Source organism: Sceloporus occidentalis, unplaced genomic scaffold, assembly GCF_023333645.1.
Source record: "Sceloporus occidentalis isolate IW3139 unplaced genomic scaffold, rSceOcc1.0.p SCAF_4, whole genome shotgun sequence".
NCBI lineage: Eukaryota > Metazoa > Chordata > Lepidosauria > Squamata > Phrynosomatidae > Sceloporus > Sceloporus occidentalis.
The window spans coordinates 203942291-203952659 of NW_028316984.1; the positions used below are offsets into that span (position 1 = coordinate 203942291).

Here is a 10369-nt window from a genome sequence, read left to right on the forward strand (position 1 = left end):
ATATGACATCCCTTCAGATATTTAAACAGGGCTATCATATCACCTCTTAACCTTTTCTTCTCCAGGCTAAACATCCCTGTTTGATGCACTCTTTCAGAGACTCTAGATAGACAATGAAGAACATACAATGCTCCAAATAATTCAAAGGTTTATTGAATGTTCCTGTAATAAAAAAGATACTTTAAAAGCAAATGCTTTGTAGCAGAATTAGAAAAAAAGATTATACTAGATATTTACAAAACACAAGAAAAAACTCTGAAGGCTGCCTGACCAAAAAAGCATTTTCAACTGCTCACATTTCTCCTCAATGTGAATTTTATTATGCCTCAACAGGTGTGAAATCTGAGAAAAACATTTCCCACAGTCCTTGCATTCCTATTGTTTCTCTCCTGTATGAATGCTATGGTGGTTTGTAAGGCTGGCACCTGAAGGAAAAGACTTGCCACACTCCTGGCATTTGAATGGTTTCTCTCCTGTGTGGACTCTCTCATGGACCACAAGGACTGACTTCTGAGCAAAGCCTTTTCCACACTCCTGGCATCTGTAAGGTTTCTCTTCTGTGTGGACTCTCTCATGGACCATAAGGACTGACTTGCGAGCAAAACCTTTCCCACACTGCTGGCATTTATATGGTTTCTCTCCTGTGTGTATTCTCTCATGGACCACAAGATTTAACTTATGAGCAAAGCATTTCCCACACTCCCGACATCTGTAAGGTTTCTCTCCTGTGTGGATTCTCTCATGGACCACAAGGACTGATTTGACAGCAAAGCATTTCCCACACTGCTGGCATTTATATGGTTTCTCTTCTGTGTGTATTCTCTCATGGACCATAAGGACTGACTTGCGAGCAAAACCTTTCCCACACTGCTGGCATTTATATGGTTTCTCTCCTGTGTGTATTCTCTCATGGACCATAAGGACTGACTTGCGAGCAAAACCTTTCCCACACTGCTGGCATTTATATGGTTTCTCTTCTGTGTGTATTCTCTCATGGACCACAAGATTTAACTTATGAGCAAAGCCTTTTCCACACTGCTGGCATCTGTGAGGTTTCTCTCCTGTGTGGCTTCTCTCATGGACCACAAGATGTGTCTTCTGAGCAAAGCCTTTCCCACACTGCTGGCATTTATATGGTTTCTCTCCTATGTGTATTCTCTCATGGACCATAAGGACTGACTTGCGAGCAAAACCTTTCCCACACTGCTGGCATTTATATGGTTTCTCTCCTGTGTGTATTCTCTCATGGACCATAAGGACTGACTTGCGAGCAAAAGCTTTCCCACACTCCCGACATCCGTAAGGTTTCTCTCCTGTGTGGCTTCTCTCATGGACCACAAGGACTGATTTGACAGCAAAGCATTTCCCACACTGCTGGCATTTATATGGTTTCTCTCCTTTGTGTATTCTCTCATGGACCACAAGATTTAACTTATGAGCAAAGCATTTCCCACACTGCTGGCATCGGTAAGGTTTCTCTCCTGTGTGGATTCTCTGGTGTCTTTCAAGCCTTGACTTGCGAGCAAAAGCTTTCCCACACTGCTGGCATTTGTGTGGTTTCTCTTCAGTGTCGAATCTCAGATATGGCTCATGTTCTTCTAGAAAGAAAAACAGACAGACAAGACTCATCTCAGCATTAAGAGAAGAGGACCCTCTGGAATCAACAATGGAGCTAAGCAATCTCAACTGGAACAAGAAACATCAGAGATAGTGGGGTATCTGTGTCCCCTTTCATTAACTTCATAGAGATTAGTCATAATTGCTAAACGGAACCCCTTTAAATGTCTGAAAAGAAGGACTTGAGCTGCTTGGCACTAGTTTGCATGAACCAGTTGCTAAGATTTTTTAGGTTCGCTTCTGCCTCACAATGCTCAAGGCAGCTCTTCTGGCTCTCTTATGGACTTTCCCAGAGTTCCCTTCCTTCCCAAAGAGAGCTGGACTATCTCCACTTTGCTCCTGCCTTGCCCCCCTCGCTTCCAGATGCCTGGTCTCCTTCCATTTATTCCCAAATGCTCTCAGGCCCATCTGCACTCCTTCGGTATGTCTTCCCTGCCATTCTGTTTTTCATATTCTCTCTCACAGAAACACACATGGAAAGAGAGTATGGTGCAGGAAAGAAACACTACTACCTGTTCTCTTGATCCTATTCCCTCCCGTCTCCTAATCTCTATAGCCCCTTCTCTTCTGCCCTCGCTCCTCTATATCTTTAATCTCTCTCTTTCTATGGGTTCCTTCCCTTTGGACTTCAAACATGCTCTCATTTCCCCAGTTCTGAAGAAACCCTCTCTTGACCCCTCTTCTTTGTCCAGCTATCATCCAATTTCTCTTCTTCCTTTTCTTTCTAAGGTCCTAGAACGGGTATTAAGTTTCTTGAAGCCAACTCCATCCTAGACCCTTTCCAGTCTGCCTTCCGCCCATGGCACTCTACAGAGACAGCCCTAACCAAGATCTCAAAGGATCTCTTGCGGGCCAAGGCAAACGGCCTCTATTCTCATTCTTCTTGATTTGTCTGCAGCCTTTGACACTGTTGATCACTGTCTCCTGGTTGATTTACTTTCTGACCTTGGGTTCTCCGACTCTGCTCTCGACTGGTTTAAATCTTACTTGTCAGATAGATCTTTTGCAGTGGTCACGGGTGGTCAGACTTCATCCTCTGTTCCGCTATCTGTTGGAGTTCCCCAGGGCTCTGTCTTGGGTCCCCTTCTGTTCTCTCTATACACACTGTCCCTAGGTAAACTCATCAGTTCTTTTGGTTTCTCCTATCATCTGTACGCTGACGACACTCAGCTGTATCTCTCCACCCCTGACCTTTCGACGGGACTTGAACAGCAAGTTTCTTCTTATCTTACTGCCATCTCTCAGTGGATGCAGCTTTGGCACTTGAAGCTCAACATGTCTAAGACTGAGCTTCTTGTCTTTCCACCTAAACCCACCCTTCACTATTCCTTTTCTGTTTCTGTTGACGACATTTCTATTCAACCGGTTCATGAAGCCCGCAGTCTTGGCTTCATTTTTGACTCTTCTCTGTCATTTATTCCCCAGATCCAGGCCACCGCCAAGGCCTGTAGATTCTTTCTCCACAACATTGCCAAGATCCGTCCATTCCTCTCAGCCTCTACTGCCAAGACTCTGGTCCATGCCCTAGTGGTTTCGCGACTAGATTATTGTAACCTCCTTCTGACAGGGCTTCCTCTTTCACACCTCCATCCTTTAATCTCTGTCCAGCATTCAGCTGCTCGCTGCTTTGACCATGTTTCTCCTCTTTTCAACTCCCTTCATTGGCTCCCCTTCCCCTTCCACATCTGGTACAAGCTTTTGTTATTGACTTTCAAAGCCCTCCATGGATTGGCCCCTCCTTACTTATCTGACCTTCTTTCTCCTTACATTCCTACTCGCACCCTCCGCTCTGGTAGTCAGGGTCTCCTGTCACAGTGTAGGACTACCACTGCCCCCTCCCCAATTCGTCCCTTCTCACTTGCTGCCCCTTACTCCTGGAACCTTCTTCCCCCACATGCTCACCTCATCACTTCTCTACCCAGTTTCAAAACTGAGTTAAAGACGATATTGTTTAGAGAACCATTCCCAGAGGCGAGCCCCTCTCTGACCCAGGAAGCCTCCTTTTAACCATCCATTAAGAAGCCAAGCCCTTCCTCCAGTCCATCTGCCTTGGTCCAGGCCTCGGAGGTGGAGAAGAACTGCTGGACCTGATCCCATTCCCCACCACCACTCCCTTCTCCTTTTGTGTTGTGTCTTCTTAGATTGTAAGCCTGAGGGCAGGGAACCGTCTGACTAAAAGATTGTATGTACAGCGCTGTGTAAATTTACAGCGCTTTATAAATAAAGGCTAATAATAATAACTTTCACTACCATTTGTTGATATAACTAGGTCAATAAATATATAAATTATCCATAGGAAAGGCTGAAGAAGAGGTATTTACAATCATCAACTGGAGAGCTCTAGTGCCCCATTAAACTACAATTTCCAAGATTACCCAAGATGTTGTTATGACAATTAAAATGGAATGATAGTGCTATGACATTTCCATTTGAATGGAAGAACCCTCTGTCTTCATAGGAAGGGCCATGGATTCAGGTTCCTTACCCAAAGAGGACACGTTCTCATAGTTCTCCATCATCACCACTTCATACAATGCTCTCTGCTTTGGGTCCAGCATTTGCCATTCCTCTTGGTTGAAGTACACTGCCACATCTTTAAAAGCCATCTGAAACACAAAGAAGCCCTCATCCAGAGAAGGACTGAGCAAAAGGGGAAGAAAGCACATGGTGCATCCCAGATATTATTATTCAGAATACAGATGGAGAGTGCTATGTCTGAATATTTAAGAGTTACTGAATATCTCTTTTCCTGAACTCAGTGATTCTTGACATATAGTGTATGGGGGAAAATATAAAGTAAAGCCTGGCTTCCTGATGAACTACATTTCTCATGTGAAGGGAGACATTGTTTAGCACATGGGAAAAGTACCACATGCGTCTTCCCAATCTACACTACAAACCCAAATAAACCTAGAGCAGACTCACCCAAATCAGCAGATGTTTTGGACCTCCAACCTGTATGTTTAAATTCTTTTAGCCCCTAACTCAGACCTTTCCCATTCTTCACAATAAAATTATGATAACCAAAAATGAAATAATTAGGAATTACCTCCTTTCATGATTCCTCAAAATCAGATTCCTGAGTCAGTGCCTCCCTCCCTCAAAGTGCTAGACCATCCCTGCCTCATATCCCTGGGTTCAGGGCAAACGTAGGCATAGAGAAGGTTATTCTGACAGACTCTGAGGGACCACCATTGGAAGGAAGCACCAGCCCTGGCCCTGATTCCCTGGGATTGAAAGCAAGGACAAGATGGACGGAAGCAGGGGTCAAATGCGCCAATGAAGGATGGAGGAGGACTTCGGGAGGAAGGGAAATCCTTCTGCCCTTGGGATCAACTGTTGGGGATCCTATGTTGAGAGCCCTCCCAAAGGCTGAATTCCAAAGGAGGGAGTGAACGTTCACCTTCTTCAAGGTAGTCTCTCCTGTGGTTTCTTCCAGAGCGTCACCTTTCCTCCTTCTTTTGGGGGCCATCTTGGAGAGGTGCACTCCTGCAGAAAGAGCAAATGGAGGGGTTTTACATGTGAATAGATTGATACATTCTTCCATGGATCACCAACAGGGAAAATCAATTGTGCAGAGACAAAATTAAACCTGAAACCTGTCCCTACAAGACAAAATAACTAAGTAGAGGCTGTCGTACTTTGGACACACTGAGAGATGACAGGACTCCTTGAAAAAGTGGAAGTTGGCAGGAAAAGACAAAGAACGCACTGAAGATGGATGGACTCAAGGAAGCCCAAATGTTGAGCTTGCAAGACCTGGTTCGGCCTTTTAATAACAGAGGCTCTTGCAGGTCTCTCATTCTTAAGGTTCACTTTGGCTGAAGTCGACCTGACACCACAGAAGAACAACAAAAGGCTCTTCGTTCATCCTCAGGAAAACAAAATCTCCTCTAGATGGGATTATGCACAAGATTTAGCCCTAAAGAAGGTAGGATGTCCTGCAGCCTTCCAGGTCTTGGACTACAACTCCTAGCACCTCTCATTTATTTATATGATGTCCAAGGGGCTGTTGGGAGCTGCAGTCAATCAATACCTGGAGCTCCAGATGATGCCCACTCCAGTCTAAAGGAAATAAACAGCATGTGATGAAGGAAGCAGAAGCAGGACCCCCCTCTCCCTCCCTGGGCTTCAGATGTATCCTGAGGCAAGCAGTGGAGAAAGAGCCCTATCTCTTCCCACAGAGACCCCTTCCCAAGAGCCATGACTCTACATTTGCCTCCGCTCAAGGCTCCCGAGGGGCAGATGAGGCCTTTCAGCCACGGAAGCTCCATGCCTTTTGGGGGCAGAGAAGGGGTGTGATGTCCTGCCAGGACTGATTGAAACTTTCCCCTGCATCTTCTTTCATTTTGGTTCAGGCCTTAGATTATTTTAGTGTAAAAAAGTTCTTTGTATTAGTTGTGGGAGGAGCTGTAGGTTTCCCCTGCATTATTTCCAGGTTTGGTTTGCCCTTTCCCAACATGCTCGGCTTTAGCTAGAAGTTTTTAGTTTGGAGCAATCTTTGCTGTGAGCAGGCAGAGAGCTGTATTTTGGTGGCAAAGAGGCCCAGACAGCCGGAAAGGGCATTTCTTACACGTTAGCCATTTTAGTTACCAAATACTTTAGCCATTTTAGTTACCAAATTAGCCGAATTAGTTACCAACAACAAGTGAATAAAGAATTCAGGAGCTGAAAGACCCTGCACCAGCTCCATTGAGTGAGGAGAGCAAACTAACATCAGACCCAGAAAGATGACATCCGGAAGATTGCTGAAACTGTAAAGTACCTTTTGTTTAGAGCTGGGGAGGAGAAAACTCTTTATTTTGTCCTTTAAATTAAATTTCCCCCCTTTTGAACTTTACATTCAGCTTCAGAGCCTTTTTTGGGTAGAAGAGTTTGATCTCACCAAGGTACCGGCGTTGCACACCCAAACCTGCCACCACCTTTAGTTGGGTGTGTCTTCACAAGGGGGCTTCCTTGCTTTCACCCCCAAGGCTCCCTCCCTATGGAAGACCCCTCAGACCCCCATCATTGACCCCAAAAGGGGGCTCTTCCCCATTCTCCATTCCCAGACATGGGCCCCATTTGGCTGCCCCCATCCCCATCCTTCTTCTCCCCAGCTGCCTCTGGGCACCCACCTTCCCTTCTCCACCAAGAGAACCAGAAGGAACCGTTCTTCCTAACTGGCCAACAGTCAAACCCACCAGAATCCCATTCAAACACTCCCAGCATTCCATGCTCTCACCCCTCCCAACAGATGAGTGATAGATTACATTTACCATAAATGACATCCATGTTCAGTTCCCTACATTAACATCTCTAATAAAACATCTACATTTTAAAGGAAGGGCCCTAATGTCCCATGGGCCCCTTTCCCAGCTGCTTTGCTCCTTCCCAGACCATCCCTGGAGACTTTTCTTGGTGCTTTGGGTCCCAAGAAGGGAGGTGACCTCCTTGGCCTCTTGGAGGGTCTTTCTCAAAATGGGGGTGGGATCTGGAGGTCTTTGGGAAAGGAGCCCCTCGGAGCCCCCCTGGAAGACAAAGTCAGGGGTCTTGGGGGTTATTCCTCCTCTTCCGTGGGATTCAGAGGGGCCTTGCCCTGTGGCCAGGGCTGGAGGAAGACCGAAAGGGAAGATGGGGATGGCTAGTCTTCTCCCTTTGGCCTCAGGCAGAAAGGGCAGGTGGGTCTGCCCTCTTTCTCCTCCGCATTCACCCCCATGGAGAAAGTCTGCCTGCCCTCCTCCCCCACAGAGGAAATGGATGTGGTTTTTGGATGGGTGCAAGGGGTCATCCTCTGGCCCTCTGAGCCTTCTCCAGCAGCAAGGGGCCATTGCAGAATTCACTCTCTGAAGGGTTCCTCATTCTGCCCCTGTGTCCGCCATGCTGCATCCCAGCTCAGAGGTTGAGGAAGGGTCTGGACTTGGAGGGGAAGGAGATGGGGGTCCACACACAGACCCAATGCATCCGCCCTTCCCTTCCCCTCCCAGCCCCATTGCTTAAACTGAGATTGCCTTCAATGGCCAGATGAACTTCATCCAAAGGGATTAAAAGAACTGGAAGGAGTAATCTCAGAACCACTTTAAGTACTCTTGGAGAATTCCTGGGAAACTGGAGAAGTCCCAGCAGAATGGAGGAGGGCAAATGTCTTCCTGATCTTTAAAAAGGGGGGCGGGAATGAAGACCCAAAGAATGACTGCCCAGTCAGCCTGGCTTCAAGACTGGGGAAGATTTTAGAGCAGATCATGAAAAAAGCAGTCTGTAAGCGCTTAGAAAGGAATGCCGTGATCACTAAAAGTCAACATGAGTTTCTGAAAATTAATTCATTCCAGAGAGAATTAAAAGAGCGAGTAAAATATGGGCTAGTCAATGCTACTGTTGGATGAATTGACTGGAAAGTGATTTTTGCTTTAAAAGTGAGGAAAAGATATCTCACTCTTGCAGATGATAGCCTTGGCTGAAGAGTGGGGTATAAATAATAATAATAATAATAATAATAATAATAATGACAGACCTTGTTAGCAAAGCATCAACTTTGCAGAGAAGCATTCCTGGTTTTATTTTCCCCTTTTTCCTTCCTTCCTTCCTGAAGTGCTGGTTTTCCTTTGTATTTGAGCTTTGCCCCTTCCCTTGGATTCCCGAATCCTCCCCATCTCAGGGCCAGACAGTGCCAGAAAGCATTAAACCTTCAAACATTGGCTTGGAAACGGTCAAGCTAGTTCTCGTTTTTTAAAATCTATCAGTCCAATGATGCGCATCTACATCTGTGCATTATACATAAAAAGCAATTATTTGGCAAAGGAAATATTTAAAGGGAAGGAGGGCACTTTATAGCTACAGAAATAACCTTATTTCAAAATATTAGGGAGCGATTTTGTCCCCTATGCTATTTAACATTTACATGAAGCCGCTGGGAGAGATCATCCGGAGACACGGGGCGTGGTGTTATCAGTACGCTGATGACACCCAAATAGTCTTCTCTGTGTCTCCGACTGATGCAGTGACTAGGGATGGCATCTCTCCGCTCAATGCCTGTCTGGAGTCGGTAATGGGCTGGATGAGGGAAAATAGACTCAGCCTGAATCCAGAGAAAAAGGAAGTACTTGTGATAGGTTCTACTGGTCCTGGGAAGGAGGTTTGTCCACCAGTCCTGAACGGGGTCACGCTCCCCATGAAGGACTCAGTTTGCAGTTTGGGGGGGCTTCTTGACTCCTCGCTTCACCTGACTCCTCAGGTGGATGCAACAGTTAGGAGCACCTGTTAGTGCTGATACGCCAACTGCGTCCCTACCTGGACCAGGGGGACCTTGAAACAGTGGTACACGCACTGGTAACCTCTCGACTCGACTTCTGTAATGCACTCTACATGGGGCAACCCTTGTACCAAACTCGGAAGCTGCAGTTGGTTCAAAATATGGCCGCCAGGCTGGTCACTGGTAGCTCCAGGGCCAGCCACATAACACCTATATTGGAAGATCTGCACTGGCTGCCAATTTGCTTCCGGGCACAATACAAGGTGTTGGTTGTTACCTATAAAGCCCTAAATGGCTTGGGCCCAGAGTACTTGGAGGACCGACTTTCCCCATACAATCTGCCCCACACTCTCAGGTCACGTGGGAAAAAACTTCTGAGTGTTCCCAAGACAAGATACGCAGTGACTGCGCAAAGGGCTTTTTCTGTTGTGGCCCCGCAGTCTTGGAACGCTCTCCCTGAGGAGCTCCGCTTAGCCCCCTCCCTGGAGTCATTTAAGAAAAACCTTAAGACTCATTTATTTCGTCAAGTCTTCCCTCACATGTCCTGACTGTTTTGCTCCTGTATACTATGTGTTGTATTTTTTAGACTGTTTTATTATCTCGACTGGTCTTAATGACGGATTTTAATGATATATAGTAGTGTATGGTTTTATATGAGGGATTTTTGCTGTTAATTTTGATTTTTAATCTGTGATCTGTATGGTATTATATCTGTAATCTGTAATGTATCGTATTTTCATTTTGTTTTGTAAACCGCCGTGATCATAGGAACGGCGGTATATAAATAAAATTTCAATCAATCAATCAATCAATTAATAGTTGGGCTTTAAGTCCCTAATGAAAATAAGAGTAAATTTTACAAAACATAACAAAAAGAATTAGAAAACCATAACTATGACAGGATCTTAATTACAGGGGATTGAAAGGGGTTTATCAATCTGCAGAGAGATAGATCCACTAAGAATAAACACTAAACACATATTTATATATGGGAAATTACCAAGCACCTTCTTTGATTTGAAAGACAACTTAGATCTACAAGATGTTTGTACCTCACTATACCCAAAGTCTGTACTTTTCACTCATGTTCTTAGTATCTTCTTCTTTGTAACCCAAAATTAAAAAAGTCAATTTCCAAAAACTGATTCAGATCATAATCCTATTGCATTACAACTTTCAGATGGAAATGGTCAAATCAACTGGAGATTCGATTCAGATTTACTCTTAGATGACAATTTTTGGAAAATGTGAAGAATAATAGCAAACTGTATTTCAAAGAGAACAAATCAGAATATATTCAGTCGGGAACTTTATGTGATCCTCATAAAGCCCTGCTAAGAGCCATAAAACAGAAACCATAGAAGCCATGGCCTTTCTAGGGCAGAATTGGAAAAAGGCCCCATAAAAGAAATGACTGAAAAAGAAATCAAATTAAAAGAGATGGAAGAAAAACACAAAAAATCCCCAGGCTCAAAAAATAATCATTAATTACGTAAGATATCTGCAAAAGAAAACAGAAGCCAT

At 45.0% G+C, this 10369-nt stretch overlaps 1 protein-coding gene across 1 annotated transcript; it reads right to left on the reverse strand.

The window, feature by feature from the left end:
• Nucleotides 1–375: 375 nt before the first annotated feature.
• LOC149315342 (uncharacterized) lies at nucleotides 376–5959 on the reverse strand. Its single transcript, XM_089522981.1, has 3 exons — nucleotides 5021–5959; nucleotides 4103–4223; nucleotides 376–1598 (listed from the first exon to the last, which is right to left on the reverse strand). Exons 1-3 carry the CDS (start codon nucleotides 5162–5164, stop codon nucleotides 376–378), a joined length of 1488 nt encoding a protein of 495 aa, XP_089379107.1. The 5' UTR covers nucleotides 5165–5959.
• Between the last annotated feature and the right edge of the window lie 4410 nt (nucleotides 5960–10369).

Coding starts and splice junctions, on each gene's coding strand:
- LOC149315342 (XM_089522981.1), bottom strand. CDS start 5,164: ATGGAAGAATGTATCAATCTATTCACATGTAAAACCCCTCCATTTGCT. Junction 4,224..5,020: donor GAGAGACTACCTTGAAGAAG/GTGAACGTTCAC, acceptor TTTGTGTTTCAG/ATGGCTTTTAAAGATGTGGC. Junction 1,599..4,102: donor TGAGAACGTGTCCTCTTTGG/GTAAGGAACCTG, acceptor TTTTCTTTCTAG/AAGAACATGAGCCATATCTG.